Source organism: Loxodonta africana, chromosome 22 (genome assembly GCF_030014295.1).
Source record: "Loxodonta africana isolate mLoxAfr1 chromosome 22, mLoxAfr1.hap2, whole genome shotgun sequence".
Classification (NCBI taxonomy): Eukaryota; Metazoa; Chordata; class Mammalia; order Proboscidea; family Elephantidae; genus Loxodonta; species Loxodonta africana.
Genome location: NC_087363.1, coordinates 27,287,311 through 27,303,104, shown reverse-complemented (window position 1 = coordinate 27,303,104; position 15,794 = coordinate 27,287,311). Strand labels below are relative to the sequence as shown.

The following is a 15,794-nucleotide window of genomic DNA, read 5'->3' as shown; positions in this document are numbered from 1 at the left end:
AGAACCCCAGAGGTCATGGTCCCCAGACCTTCTGTTAGCCCAAGATAGGAACCATTCCCAAAGCCAACTCTTCAGACAGGGATTGGACTGGACTATAAGACAGAAAATGATACTGGTGAGGAGTGAGCTTCTTAGATCAAGTAGACACATGAGACTATGTTGGTAGCTCCTGTCTGGAGGGGAGATGAGAAGGCAGACGGGGTCAGAAGCTGGCTGAACAGACACGGAAATACAGGGCAGAGAGAAGGAGTGTGCTGTCCCATTAGGGGGGAGAGCAACTAGGAATACATAAAAAAGGTGTATATAAATATTTGTGTGAGAGACTGACTTCATTTGTAAACTTTCACTTAAAGCACAACAAAAGTTTAAAAAAGAAAGTAAAAGAAACGCAATAAAAAGGTTAACTGTTTTTTTAAAAAAAAAGATAACCTAATTCTGTAGATTATGTCCTGCCTCATTAACATCATAGAGGTTAAGCTTTACAACACACAGGATAAATTCATCAGATCAAAAAATGGTGGACAACCACACAGTAGTGGGAATCATGGCCTAGCTAAGTTGACATGCATTTTGGGGGGATACAATTCAATCCATAACAGAGTCCTAACCCCTATACCTGTGGATATGATCCCATTTGGGAATACGGTTTTCTTTATTATGTTACTGGGGCCATATCAGTGTCAGGAGTGTCCTAAACCTAATCACTCTGAGTTATATAAAGAACGGCATAGACATAAGACATGCAAGTACAAACGGGGGGGATAGATGCCATGTGAAGATTGCCAAGGAGCTGAACACTGGGGCTATAGAAGCGAAAAGAGATAAGCACCTTCCCCCAGAGCCGACACAGGGAGAATGCCTCCCCCTAGAGCCGGGGTCCTGAATTCAGACTTCCAGACTTCTAAATTGCAAAAACATAAATTTCTGTTATTTAAAGCAGTCCACATGTGGTATTTCTGTTATGGCGGCACCAGGAAACTAAGATACTTGGCTAGGGTAAGGAACAGCAAGGAAGCCAGTGTGGCTGGAGTGGAGTAAGCAGGAGGGGTAGAGACAAATTACTGTGTTTTTTCCACAGAGCGCACATAGGGAAACAATGCGCGTGAGCAGTTGGCAACGCATTATTTCCATTAAAATACAGTAGGTCTAGAGGTGGCAAGAGGCTGGATCGCATAGGGCCAAGAGGAGGCTCTTATTCTGTCATTTGGGACAGGACTCCGCTGGAGGGTTTGGAGCTGGGGAGGGGCATGATCTGGATGATGTTACTCAGACACTGGGCAAGTAAAATAGAAAATTCCACTTCCCATGAGTGCGTCCGTGTGGTAGGCAACCTTCACATCACACGCTCATGGAAATATACTTCAGTGCTAAAGGAAAGCTCCTGTGCGAACAGTGTCAGTGCTATGCAGGCAGGGCCACGAGGAATGATGGCTGCTTTGGGTTGGTTCCACGTTTTACAGGTAAAATAGAATGTTGCACATTGAACATTTCTCACTCAAACAAAACATTACCGGTGAATGTTTAAATACCCATCGATGCTCCACCTATTTTAGTATAAAACAATTGGTGTACAAGGATCAACGCACTTTTTTTTGGAGACATTAATCAATAGCTGTTTCCAAGCACAAGAATCAGATAAAGCAGGCTTATATTAATAACCTAGTCTGGAATTCTCAATGTCGGGCACAGAATTTGAAAGCATCTCTGCCTCTTAAGAATTAAGCAGCAGCAGTAAAGCGTTCAGCCTTCTCCCAGCCATTTCCAGTATCTCGGAGTACCCGTTCACAGTGGTATATTATGTGCTGTGAGGTTCATGGGATACCATTTTTATAAGCTGTTTCGTAAAGGGATAAGGTGCTCCACTGTGTAAGGGGAACAAGCCTGTCTGGGCAGGAAATATGTGGATTGTGGGTTCAGGTGTGTGTGCTTAGTTGGTGGAGATGGTATAGCTGTTCTAGAGCCGTGGTGAAGGTGTGAAGCCTGGGTCTTCTGGGAGGCTGAGCACTGCGAGCAAGTCAAGTTCGGGGGAGGCAGGAGAGAATCAAGGATCATGGGCCCCGGTGGGTGCCAAGCTGGAATGAAAAGAGAAGAGGCCCTGGCTGGTGTTTGTGGCTTCTGCACCAGGGCCCCAGCTATTAGAACTGAGCGCCCAGGAAGCAGGGCTCTGGGATTACTAGATGTTGCGCTTGAATAGCCATTGTTCCGAGCTCCCAACTCATAGCGACCCTATGTACAACAGAACAAAACAGTGGCCGGTGCTTTGCCAACCTCATGATCGTTCTTATGCTTGAGCCCATTGTTGTAGCCACTGTCAATCCATCTCGTTGAGGGTCTTCCTCTTTTTCGCTGGAGTCCTGGTGGTGCCGTGGTTAAGAGGTACCACTGCTAACCAAGACGTTGGCAGTTCGAATACTCCAGGTGCTCCTTGGGAACCCTACGGGGCAGTTCTGCTCTGTCCTATAGAGTTGCTATGAGTTGGAATTGACTCAACGGCAGTGTGTTTCGTTTGGTTTTGGTTGATTTGGTAGGTTGCGGGTGGGGCCTGAGATTCTGCATTTTCAGTAAGCTCCCTAGTGATGGAATTCTACTGGTGCATGGACCACCCTTTGGGTTTACAGAGTACAAAGCCCCGTTCAAGTATATTATTATCTATAGCTTCCTCCTCACAACCCTGGCAGACAGAGATCCACTAATTGACTTAGTCAATCATTATGTACTACTATGTGCTGGCTCTGGGGACACTGATATGGTCTAATGGGGTAGAAAACCAACCAACCAAACAAACCTCATAGCTGTCGAGTTGATTCTGACTCACAGCAACCCTATAGGACAGAGTAGAGCTGCTCCATAGGGTTTCCAAGGAGCAGCTGGTGGATTCAAACTGCTAACCTTTTGGTTAGCAGCCGTACCTCTTAACCACACCACCAGGGTCCCAACCAAACAAAAGACCCATGTAAATAAAACCTGTTGCCCTCAAGTCCATACCGACTCACAGCAGCCTTATAGGACAGAGTAGAACTGCCCCCATAGGGTTTCCAAGGCTGTAATCTTTATGAAAGTAAGCTGCCATAACTTTGCCGCAGAGCAGCTGGTGACATGGTGATCAGGACTGAGCAGGAAACAAAGGCGGTGTTGAAAAAGAGCAGCAGGAAGGACTCCAGGAGACGTGGAAAGCATGAGCCAGGGAGCTAGAGCGCAGGGTGCGGCCGGGGCTGGGGGACGAATCAGGTCGGGGAGCCAGGACCCGGCAGGCTGGGAAGTCCACGGGCCGAGGCTATTTTAATCCAAGTCCCGGGCGAGCACTGAGGGTGTAAGCAGGAAAGTGACTGATGTTTGCCTTGGGCTCACTCAGGCTGCCGTGTGGAAGGAAACGAAGCTTCTCCGGGGTCATCCCGGAGCTGGTGCAGGAAGTGTGGGACCATGCGGGGGCGCCTAGGAGTCAGGCCGGGCGTCCCCGGAGTCTTACGGACTTGGGCTCCCACCCGCGCTTTGTGGGCCACGTTGGCATCTTGGACATGTCCCCCTCTGTGCCTCAGTCTCCCCATATGTCCAGCCCACGGGCGACACCCTGGACCTCCAGCGCGCACCTCGGACAATCCAGGAGGCGGGCGCCGCCTGGGCAGAGGCGGCCTCGAGCGGCTCACAGGGTTGGGTTCCCATCCGGGAAACTGAGGCACGGTAGGGCGAGGAGCGCGCGCCCCAGGGAGCCTCGCAAACCCTCAGCGGCCTGTCCCGGACCCCCGCAGGCTGCCCAGGCTGCCAGGCCGGCCACCTCCGCCCGAGGCCCCCGCCCGGCGCAGCCACGGCGGGGCGGGGCCGGGTGCCCACCCCGGGAAGGGAGGCCGGAGGAGCCGAGCGGGCCGGGCTCGCACGGGGCGGCGGTGGCGGCGGCGGCAGCGGCGGCGGGGAACTTCCGCGCTCGGGACTGACCGACGAGGCACAGCCCGGCGCTCCTCAGCCCGGCCCGGGGCGGGCGGCTCTCCGCGCTGCCAGGCTCAGCCCTGCCCCCGGGCGCCCGCCCGCGCCTCGTCCCCGCCCCTCGGCGGCGCCCCCGCCCCTCGGCCACCTCCGCCCCCTCGGTCACCTCCTCTGCCCCCGCCTCCTCCCGGGCCCCAGTCGTGCCGGGCTGGCGAGCTAGCGGCGAGGGCTGCGCTCGGCTCGCTCACTTCCGCGTCCCGCCGCCCTTGGGCCCGCGCGCGCCGAGCCTCCGCCGCCATCGGACAATGGGCCGCCCACCCCGGCTGCTGTGAACTTCCTGCCGCGGCCCGTCCGTCGGTCGGTCGGTACTGCGGCCCCGGGCTGGTCCGTGCGTCCCGGCCCGCGCTCTCTCACCGCCCCGGCTGGCGTCGCAGCTCCGGGGACCCCGGGGGAAGCAGCGGGAGCGTCGGCGCCCGGGACGTGCCTGCGCCTGCGGTCGCCGCGCCTCGCTCCGCTCGGGCCTCCACACTCCCGGCCCCGCCGGCTTCTACCGTCCCCCGCCCAGCGGCCGCTCGCTGCCTTGTTGTGGGTTTCCGAGTTCGGTTGCTTGAGGAGGATGTGATTTTTTTGGGTGATTATTTCTTTTTACTTTTATGATTTGAGAAAGAAAAAAAAACTCCGCACCTCAGGCCGTGGACAGCGAAGCGCCACCAGGCGACCCCACGTGTATGCGCACCAGGGAACGGGAGTTGGAAGCAAACTTCTTCCATTTGGCCTTGAGGCCTCAACTGTGGACTTAAGGCTTGGGGCCATGACCCTCATGCTGGACAGGTGGAAGCCTTTACCTGCCCTGGGCTGGACTTGAGCCTCGGACCTTCCCCGGCATTCCCTCTTCCTTGCTCCCCTCGCACACACTGGACACCGTGCTAGGCCGGAGCACCTGGCTGCGGCGACATGGATAAGTACGAGGACCTGGGCCTGGAGGCCAGTAAATTCATTGAGGACCTGAACATGTATGAGGCCTCCAAGGATGGGCTCTTCCGAGTGGACAAGGGTGCGGGCAACAACCCTGAGTTTGAGGAAACACGCAGGGTGTTCGCCACCAAGATGGCCAAAATCCACCTCCAGCAGCAGCAGCAGCTCCTGCAGGAGGAGACCCTGCCCAGGGGAGGCCGAGCCCCAGTCAGTGGTGGGGGCCGCCTGGGCCTGCAGGCCCACCGGGAAGCTGGTGTGGGCAGTAAGCTAGCCCTGGATGGTGCTGCCAAGCCTCCTCTAGCTGCATCTACGGTGGCACCTGGGGCAGCCACCGCCATCACTGCCATGCAGCCCTTGTACCCACCGCAGGAGCAGAAGGCCAGGCCGTATGCCCGTGGCATGAGGCATGGCAGTCAGGACTATGGCTCTGAGAAGTGTCTGGCGAGTTCTGAGATGTCTGCTTTCCACCTTCCGGCTCCCTGCGAGGACTCTTCCTGCCTCACTCATGGAGACTATTACGACAACCTCTCTTTGGCAGGCTCCAAGTGCAGCAACGAGCTGGGAGCATCCCCTAACATCAGGCCGAATGGAGGGAGTGGGTGGCCAGGACCCTCAGGGAGTGACCCATCACTGCCCAAACCCTCCGGGGACCATCGCATGTACCAACCACAGCTGTCCCAGAGCTCCAGCAGGTCGTTTGAGAGTGGCCTTGGTGGCCAGAATGGTGGCATTGGTGGCCATGGTAGTGAGAAACCAGCGGGCCCTTGGTCCACCTCCTCCTCCCAGCGGGTGAACTCTGGACTCCCTTCCCCAGGCCCAGAAAATGGGCCTCCCCTGGGGCCTGCTCAGTCCAGGGCTCCTTCTTTCTCGGCACCCCTCACCCTGAGCTGCACCCGTCAAGGAGTTCTTCCAAGAACAAACTCAGGGGAGGGGAGTGAGGTTTCCGGTGTGATGTCCAAAGCTACTGTGGACCCGCAACCCTGGTTCCCAGATGGCCCCAAATCTTACCTTTCTAGTTCTGCCCTGTCATCCTCGTCTGCAGGCATGGACAGCTCACAGAAGGCTGTGGCTTCTAGGCTAGGTCCCAAACCCGGCAGCACAGACCCTGGCACTGGTCCTAAGCTCAGCCCCACCAACCTTGTCCATCCAGTGATGTCCACCCTGCCTGAGGTATCTTGTAAAGAGGGTCCCCCTTGCTGGTCCCCTGATGGCAGCCTGGGGCCTGTGCTCCCAGAGAGCCCTAGTCCCCCTAGGGTGAGGCTTCCTTGCCAGACCCTTGTCACTGGCCCTGAGCTCGGACCATCGGCCGCCGAATTGAAATTAGAAGCCCTCACCCAGCACCTGGAGCTGGAGATGGATGCCCGCCCGAAGGCTGATTACTTTGGTGAGTGAAAGGCTGGTAAAGTTGCCCAGAGTGGGGCGATGGGGTCCCTGTGCTTGGGGGGAAGTGCCCTCCACTAGGGATGCTGCAGTTCTCTTCCAGGGCCCTGCCTTTTTTTTTGGTGGGGGGAGGCAAAGGGGAGGCTTCCTCTTTCTGCTGCTGCTTCTGATTCAGAAACTTGAAAGCATCCCTGGGCAGAAAGCGGATGTTGCAGCTGGGGGTTACCCATGTGTGAAGGGTGAAGCAGGGTGGGACTGCTCATGATTACTGTCAGAAAAGGGAAACGCTGTGACTCCGGACTTCAGGAGTTTCAGGTGAGCCTCTTGGAGTGACAGAGTCCTGCTGGACTTGAACTAAAGCGACTGTCTCAGGGCCAGATCCCCCCAAGCGTCCTGTCAGTAGTTGGCCAGGTAAGGCTGGCTATTTGAGGACCAGCGGATGGAGCAGGGGCTTCCGACCAATGTGTGTGTGTATACACAGGTACTTGTGTGCAGCTGAGGTGGGTGAAACGCCAGCATGGAAGGAAGACTCTGCCCTAGAGCGGTGGGTCTCAGAGTGTGGCTGCTGAACCAGCAGCATCTCTTTGGCTGGGAACTGGTTAGAAGTACACATTCTTGAGCCCTACCCCAGACCTGCTGAGTCAGAAACTCTGGGGTGGGACCCCACAATCAGTGAGTTCACAGATGGCCAGCTGGTCCTGATGTGGGGCAGGGTGGCTTGAGAACTGCTGGACCAGCTGCCTCCAGTTCAGCCCCACCCCTGGGTACCAGCAGCCAGGTTACACCCACAGCCGTGGGCTGACCCGAGGTGGCTCATGAGAGGATGGAAGGTGCTCCTTGCTGGTTTTACTCAGAGGTACAGGTTTTGTTTTCTTCTCTCTTTAAAGCTACAAACTCTCGGAGATTGCTGGCTTCAGCTTTTTTTCTCTGCACAGGGTTTGGACGCAGAGAGACAGTCCCTATATGTTCAGTAATGATATAGGCATCTCGTAGGAGAGCCAGCTACAGAACAGCCTGTTCTTAGAGAGACTGAGGGGGTTTTTCCCCCTCCTTTTTGGACTTTGGATATTTGGGTTATGATTTCCCCACATGAGGCTTGAGAGCCCTGGGAAGCCCGGAGTCCCGTCAGGGCAGCAGCTTCACAGAATGGAGGAGAGCAGGGGGCAGGGAAGGTAGCGCCTGAACAAAGACTTGAAGGAGGTGAGCTGGGGACCATGCACCTGCCTGTGGAAAGGGTGTTCTGGGCAGGGGGAAACCTGGGGGACTGCTCCAGCCTACTCTTGTCTCTGTAACTGAATGATTCTGTCCCAGGGTGCTTGGAGGGACAGGAGTCCAAGACATGGGCCCCTGGTCGAAACCCTGGCTCCTCAAAGGAACCTTATGAGAATAAGCTCTCACACCATGCTGGGCAGTGGTCGGGTTACTATTTGCTGGTTTAATTTTTCATTTAAATTGTATCACCATCGTACCATGAACTGTCTCTTCTTTATAGGCTCGCTGTTAGCTGGAAATATTGTGGGTATTTTAATTTAAAATTTTATTTGATTTTTTATTTTGAGCTTATTGAAAACAAAATGGCAGTTGTATGTACTCAAGGATGCAAGTTTACATTTTGGATCAGAGTGATGATATTGGCTAACCAAAATCCAAAAAACCCATTGCCGTTGAGTTGATTCTGACTTATGGTGAGCCCATGTGTTAGAGTAGAACTGTGCTCTGTGGGGTTTTCTTGGCTGTTATTTTTATGGAAGCAGATTGCCAGGCCCTTCTTCCGTGATACCACTTGGTGGGTTCAAATTGCTAATCTTTAGGTTAGTAGTCGAGTGCAAATGTCATCTATTTCTTGAGTGTCTGCTTTGTGCCATGCTCTGTGCTCGGCTTTGGGGTTATAGCAGTTAAGAGGACAGACAAAAGCCTCTGCCCTCCTAGATAAGATGAAAAATGAACAAAATTAAATAAAAAAGTAGTAACCCATTGCCAGTCAGTCGATTCTGACTCACAGTGACAGGATAGAACTGCCCCATAGGGTTTCCAAGGGGCGGCTGGTGGGTTTGACCCGCCAACCTTTTGGTTAGCAGCCTGAGCTCTTTACCGCTGTGCCACCAGGGTTTCAAGCAAATAGTAGAGTGAGAAATAAGGTAGTGGAAGGGGATGGAGCCAGGGCAGGGGTGGGCGGGAGGTTTGCAGTTTTAAATCAGTGAGTGGCCAGGGAACATCTCACGGAGAAGGTAGCATCTGAACAAAGGCTTGAAGGAGGTGAGGAGGGGATCACACAGCTGCCTGTGGAAAGGGTGCGCTAGGCAGGGAGGAACCTGGGAGACTGCTCCAGGCCACTAGATGCTTGATGCTGATTATTTAACTTATTTGGCTCAACAACCTTAGGCAGCAAGTTCTAACATTTTGGCCATTTTACTGATGAGGAAATTCAAGCTGAGGGAGGAGAGATTACTCTCCATGATCTCACAAGTAGTTCTGGGATTTGAACCTGACCACGCAGCCCCTGTGCCCAGGCATCTAGCCAGCATCGCGAAACTGCCTCCTGAGCACAGCTTTGAAACCTGTTTATTTAATTAATTATTTTTTGGGAGCCCTGGTGCGGCACTGGTTAAAAAGCTCGGCTGCTAACCAGAAGGTCAGCCTTGCGAATTTACCAGCCACTCCTTGGAAACCCTGTGGGGTAGTTCTACTCTGTCCTACAGGGTCGCCATGAGCTGGAATGGACTCGATGGCTATAGGTTTTTTTTACCTTTAAAGCGTTATATTCACCTGTAGAAAATTCAATAGCTACATAAAGCATGTCCGGTGAGATATTACTCTCCTTCCCACCCCTGTTACTCATCAAGTGTCCTTCTGGGTATGATGAATATAAATATATCTATCTCACAGTGCTGTCGTGCTTCCACCTGCTCTTTGCCATTTCCACCACACAGTGTGCCTTGGCAGTTGTCCCGCGGCAGCACGTGTTGATAGCCTTGGTGTCACCACAGTGTGGATGTGCCCCAGATCACGTAAGTGGCCGTCCCTGTTGGACCTTTACAGTGTGCCCACCTGCCAGGAGCAAGTGTAGCTGTGGGCTAAAGCCCCAGGAGTGGGATTGTGGGCCGGTGCCTTGTGCCATATAGACGTTGCCCGGTTGCTGTCCTCCTGCTTTGGCTGTGGAGTTTCCATCTGTGACGCAGGTGGAAGTTTGTCTGTCTGAGCACCCAGCAGCCAATGCTGGCCCAGCCCTGCTGTGGGACCTTGAACAAACCGTGTGCTCCTGCAAGCCTCACTTCCCTCATCTCTCGAATGAGGTGCTGGATCAGCTCATGGGCTTACCACCACGACTGTCGCCCTGTCCTTAGATCTGGTATCATTTCAGAGATTTTTTTCTCCCTAACACACTGTTGTTACATGCTGTTGAATTGATTTTTGACTCATAGTGACCCCATGGGACACAGTAGAACTGCCCCCTAGGGTTTTCTTGGCTGTAATCTTTACAGGAGCAGATCGCCAGGTCTTTCCTGCCACAAAGCCACTGGGTGGGTTCAAACTGCTGACCTTTCTATTAGCAGCCGAGCACTTAACCTTGGCGCCACCAAGGCTCTTTCCCCAACACATGGCATATCTCCAAGTCTGCACCCGACACTTAGAATCCCAGCCTGGTTATTAGTATATGCTGGTTTTGCCGTTTCACGTGCTGGGAAACACCTGCCGATGAATATCTCAAAAAATGTGTTTGTGCTTGCACGTTACTTGTTTAACGAATAGAAAAATATTTCAAGGTACGGGGACCTTGCCGGAGAGGGTCAGAAGAGTGTACCTGTTGCTGTTGGAGTTGTAATTCTAGCCAAAGGGAAAGTAGATGTTTCGATTGATTAACCTAGGCCTCCTCACTGCATCTAACAAAAGGGGTCCTTTTGCTATATGACATTGTGGGAAGAGCTGGTGAAGCCCAGTTACCCCCTTTGAGGACTCGTTGGGGTCTGAAGACACCCTGGTTTCCAGTTACGGGATAACTCATCACAAAACTCTCCTGGGATACCCATACTGTCTCTGGGTTTAGTTAGATATGGTCCCACAGAGGCACCGTTTCTTTCCCCTCTTCCCGCTGGGTCCACCTTCCCTTCTGTAGCATCCTCTGTGGTCACTTAGATGTCTCCTTCTGCCCATGAGGAAAGAGTTAAGGACAAAATTTTGATGCTGCTTGGAGAGTGTTGTTGGGTTCCCACCTTGGAAGGAAGGTGTTCCACGTGATGTGGTTTCTGATTTAACACCACTATTTACACCTCAGAGGTGAAGTGACCCTCCACCATGTCCTCTTGTCTTCCTCACACTGACTCTCTCCTCCCTTTCCAAGGAAAAAAGGCACACAAAAACCAGTTGTCACAGACTGGGTTCCCTGCGAAGCCAACTCTGAGACAGTCTGGTGTCCAGTGGGCTTATTAGGGAGTGCTCATGTCATGCTCGGCTGGTAATGGAGGTGTGAATCTACCCAGAGGTGCCTTGGAAGAAGGGCCTGGCAATCTACGTCCAAAAAATCAGCCATTGAAAATGCTATGGAGAACATTTCTACTCTGACACACATAGGGTCGTCATGAGTAGGAGTCAACTCCATGGCAACTGGTTGTGTGTGTGTGTGTGTGTGTTTGTGTGTGTGTATGTGATCAATACTTGAGGAGGGAGGGAGAGGAGTAGGACTGGGCAGAGAGAGTTCCAGCTGTGGTGCCGGCCTGACAAGCTTTGGTCGATCCTAAGGGAGTTTGGAGGCAGAAAAGCCCCTCAGAATTGCCCTGAGTTGGGCCTAAATGGCCCAGCCTTCATACGCCCCCATGGATCACTGGATGTGGCCGCCCAGGGAAGGGGTGTCCTCAGGTGAGATGGCTTTCTGGAGCTGAGGCAATCCCTGAAGGGGCTGGCAGGTTACGGCCACCTGGTGGCAGCCAGAGCAGCAAGTCGTTCACTGCAGGGAGACCTGGGTTGTGCATTGCCACGTCCACCACAGCTCTCGTTCTCGGGAAAGTTAAGAGTATGTGGCCTTGAGCACTACGATACTGATATTAGCCACTGTCCTGTGGTGTGCCAGGCATTGGGGAAAGTGCTTTGTGACACTGTTGTCATTTAGCCTTCATAGCCAGGTGTGACATAGGCACCAAATCGAGGAACTGAGGCCAGAGAGGTTAAATGCTTGCTCAAGACCACACAGCTCTCAATAGTGATGCTGTGACTGGCTCCTGTGCCTTTCCTTCTCCATGTCTGACTGCTCAAATGGCGGTTGTAGGTAGTCTTTGGGGTCTGTGATGGTTAAGGTTATTTGTCAACTTGGCTAGGCCATGATTGTCATGGTTTGGCTGGTTGGTGTGACTGATCCTGATTACCAAGGGGAAAGTGGATTGATATTACGTGATGGAGGTAAAGAAGACTACGCCTGGAAGGCAGGAGGTCCCTTTGGGTGCCTCTTAGTACTACCATGCCCTGTGATTAAAGTCAACAGAAAACTACAGCAACCCAGTTCTGGCATGACTACAAATGGCCCAGATTGGTTTGGGTCACCCTACCAGGCAAAGAACTATGACCCGCTGAGGTACTTACTGAGGAGAAAGGGAATACAGAATGGGTGGTGGAAGAAGGTAGTTCTAAATACCAATTACAACCATGTGACCAGTTGCAGAAACGAGGGATATAATTGTTATGAGTATTCGTTCCTGGTATGTGTGCATCAAATTTTTTTGTTTTTTTACTTATAAAATATAAGATGTAAACAGGGCTAGTATGTTTTCAATTGTATGCATGTTAGTTGTATCATGTTAGGTGCAAATATGACTTTATAATTGTCTTTATTCAGAGATTATGTGTGGTTTAAGGAGACATGTACAGATGCCAAGTTGATAAGGGGTGAACTGTGATGGTTAAGGTTATATGTCAACTTGGCTAGGCCATGATTCTCAGTGGTTTGGCAGATACTGTGTAATCATCCTCCATATTGTGATCTGATGTGAGCAGCCAATCAGTTGAAAGGAATGTTTCCCTAGGAGTGTGGCCTGCATCCAGTGTATGTGGATGTCCCAGCAAAGCCCACTCCCTCTCAATCCTGCGTCTGACTCGTCATCCTCTGACCTCTGATTCTTGGGGCGTGAGCTAGCAACCTGCCACTTGACCTGCAGATTTTGAGATTTGCCAGTTTCTGCAGCCCTGTGAGCCAGCAGCCTGCCATCCGATCTGTCGATTTTGGGTTCGTCCGCCCCTGCAACAATGTGAGTCAGGAGAAGCCTCTGGCCTGACGCCTGGCCCACGGATTTGGGACTTGCCAGCCTCTACAACTGCATGAGCCATTTCCTTGAAATAAATCTCTCTCCGTATATTTATATCCATACATTCCACTGGTTTTGTTCCTCTAGAGAACCAGCCTAGGACAGGGCCCGAGTTGGACGCCTTTTGTTTGTCCCTCAGTCACTCTTCATCCACCTGCTGAGGGCAGCGGCAGTGGCTCTCCGCTCTTCCAGATCCAGGATCCTTTGACCTGCTTCCCCCAAGTTCAGGACTCTGGGCCTTTGTGTCTGAACCATAACCTCTCTGCGCCTTCCCTCCTGGCTGTGGGTGGGCCTGGGTGGTCAGTCATTGCACGGCCCCCTGAGTACCGTAAGGGAAGCCAGGGCCACCCAGGAGAGAGCCACACTCTGCCCTAGAGGGGAGAAGGCTTAGCCAGAGGCAGAGAAGGGCAAGAATAAGCTGATTCCAGGGTCTCCTTTTCCCAGCATGTGGATGGTGGGGGCCCCTCCCCACCCTGCATGGAGAGAGAACAGGCTGGCCTTGCCTTCAGTTTTCCTGCCTTTGGTAGATGTTCCTGCCGTGGTAACGAACCCAGAAAGCTACCTTAGCCCGGGAGCCTGAACACAGGTGTGACTCCTCCTAGGTGCGGCCCTGCCTCCACTAGGGGCCAGGGAGCCTGCCCCCGCAGATTTCATTTTACTGGCAATGGGCAAGGTTCAATAAGCGGCCCAAACACAGACATGTTCTTTCTGCTCCTTCCATCTGACAGGCCCTTAAACATTGAGCTGCTCATTGTCCTAATGATCCTTTAAGCGTTTTTTATCTGACTTTATTGTTGCGTGTGGAATATGGGGCTTAATCCAAGCTGTGAAGGACAAATTGAGAGTGGTTTCAGAGCATTTTGTTGTATAAAAGCAAGTTATAAGTCCAATCCTGTAATAGAGTGGCACTTCGAGAATTCCAGAACAGGAGCCCGTCTGTGCACCCCAGGGGTCACAGTCATCTACCTTTCCTGCTCCCTCCCTCCAAATATTGGGTGCCTCGGTAAACAAACCAAGTGCTGAAGTAGAAGGTGGCTGAAGATATCCGCTTGCTGGCTGTATCTAAATAACCAGCATGACCAAGTGTGATTCGGAGCCAGCTTACCTAGAAACTTCTACCAAAATTCCTTTTGGGGATGTTGTGTCGCAGCTTAGGTCCCTGGGTGGTACAGGCGGTTTGCACCTGGCTGTTAAGGTTGGCAGTCGACCCCACCCAGCAGTACCACAGAAGAAAGGCCTGGTGACCTGCTTTCATAGGGATTGCAGCCAAGAAAACCCTATGGAGTTTTACTCTGTAACACTTGGAATTGTCAGGAGTTGGAACCAACTCAACAGCAATGGCTTTTTTTTTTTTTTTTTTTTGGTGTTGTGATTTGAGCTTACTGAGTCCAGGCTTCCATTGCCATGGGAGTAAATTTTCGATTCTTGGGTGAGTTTTTTTGAATGCCGTCCAAGATTCCTCTGCTGGCTGTCTAGCCCTGCAGGTGCACAATGGGGATGTGGGGACACTGAACCTTTTAGAAACTGGGCAGCCTGTGTACATTTTTTTTTAATAGACCAGGCAGCCTTTCCCTCAAAATCAGGCAGGCATATGTTTTTCACTCTTTACTGAAGTATAATACACACGTTGTAGGTGTACAGCTCCATAAATTTTCACAGAGTGAACACATCCATGTCACCAGCGCCCAGGTTAGAAACAGCATGACCCGCACCTGAGGGGGCCCCTTGTGTCCAGGTCTAGTGGCTGTCACCTTCCAAAGATTACCACAATCCTGACCTCTTATATAGCACAGATGAGTTTTGAGCAAAATGTAATTTCAAGTAACTTTTAAAACTTAAGAAAAAAAAAACAGTTTTTTTAGATGCGTTATGGCGCAGTTTGAGATGAGCAGAGACTGCTTGAGCGAAGTCAAGCTGGAATAGCTGGAGTCGGTGATACCAGCATGGGGCCAGCTCCATCGAGCGCCCTCCTGGGCTACCAGGCCCTCTTCTGGAATGGTGGTTACTCCTGTGTGACCAGTGGTCAGAGCTCAACCACCATGTGACTTTTCCTCACATACCTTAGCACCGCCCCTACCCTCTAGCTCTCTCCACAGCATTTCTCTTCAGGGCTTTCTGAGGTTTCGAGGGACAGACAATGAGGAAGTTCCCAAACTTCTTTCAGAGCGGCTCATCTTTTCACTCAGTCCGCGAATCAACAAGATGTGTATCTATCAGGCACCTGCTATACCCCAGGGACCCTGGATGGTACAAGGGGTAAACGCGCTTAGCTGCTATCTGATAGGCCGATGGTTCAAGTATACCCAGAAGTATCTTGGAAGAAAGGCCTGGTGATCTACTTCTGAAAAATCAGCCACTGAAAGCCCTATGGAGCACGTTTCTACTCTGACACACATGGGGTTGTCATGAGTTGGAGCTGACTCCATGGTGACTGGGCAGTGTGTGCCCTTAGCACTGGGCTTGGTGCTGGGGAAAGGCCACCAAGACTGAGGCCCTCGCGCTTACAATAAAATCGTGGCCTTGGGGTCTGTCTCCTTCCGTGACATGTCTCCTCCCTCAGTGAGCCTTGCTTACTGCGCTCCCGCTGCACTGGCCTCTTTGCTGCCCTCTGAGCGTGTTGAGTTCCTTCCCAGCACAGAGTCCTTGCCCTTGCCTTTCCACAGTGAACGTCCTTCTGTCCAGCATGGGGCTGCTCAGACCTGCTGATCCTCTTCAGGGCGACTGGGTCTGCCTCAAGCCGTAGCCCTGGTGGGTCCTGACATTGGTTTCTCACGACATCTGCCTTGTCCTGTCATGTTCTCTCTGGGGCCCTCCTACTCTTGGGATGGTGTGTTTCTGCTCTATTCCTCTGTGACCAGGAAAGAATTTCTCGTTTTTTCCATCCTTCACTTTCCTTTAATAACCCAGAGCATGAAACGGATCTCTGACATGGCCATTCTTGCCAGAGGTTTGAAAAACCCCAGTTTTGCATCTTTACATCTGTTGATTTGTGGCTTCCACGTAGGAGGTGCAGCTGTGGAAGACAGGCCTGCATTTGGGAGTCAGGAAACCCAGCACTCTGGGCCTGATCCTCCCAACAGTCCAAGATATGATGTCAGGCAGCCCCCCAACCCCTGTGCTGAGCCAAGATGACCTCCGAGGTCCCTTCTGGCCTAAAGCTCTGTGACTGTTGTATTGGGCCCACTTAGATGCCTGGATTTTAACCAGCCAGGGACTGGGCAGTATCGTTGT

At 52.4% G+C, this 15,794-nt stretch overlaps 1 protein-coding gene across 1 annotated transcript in view; it reads left to right on the top strand.

Moving 5' to 3' along the window:
• Positions 1-4,391: 4,391 nt before the first annotated feature.
• Positions 4,392-15,794, top strand: part of LIMD1 (LIM domain containing 1) — a 71,837-nt gene continuing 60,434 nt past the window's right edge. Inside the window, exon 1 of the mRNA XM_064274677.1 lies at positions 4,392-6,277. Coding sequence (XP_064130747.1) covers positions 4,873-6,277 — 1,405 coding nt within the window. The 5' untranslated portion in view covers positions 4,392-4,872. The remainder of the gene's footprint in view (positions 6,278-15,794) is intronic.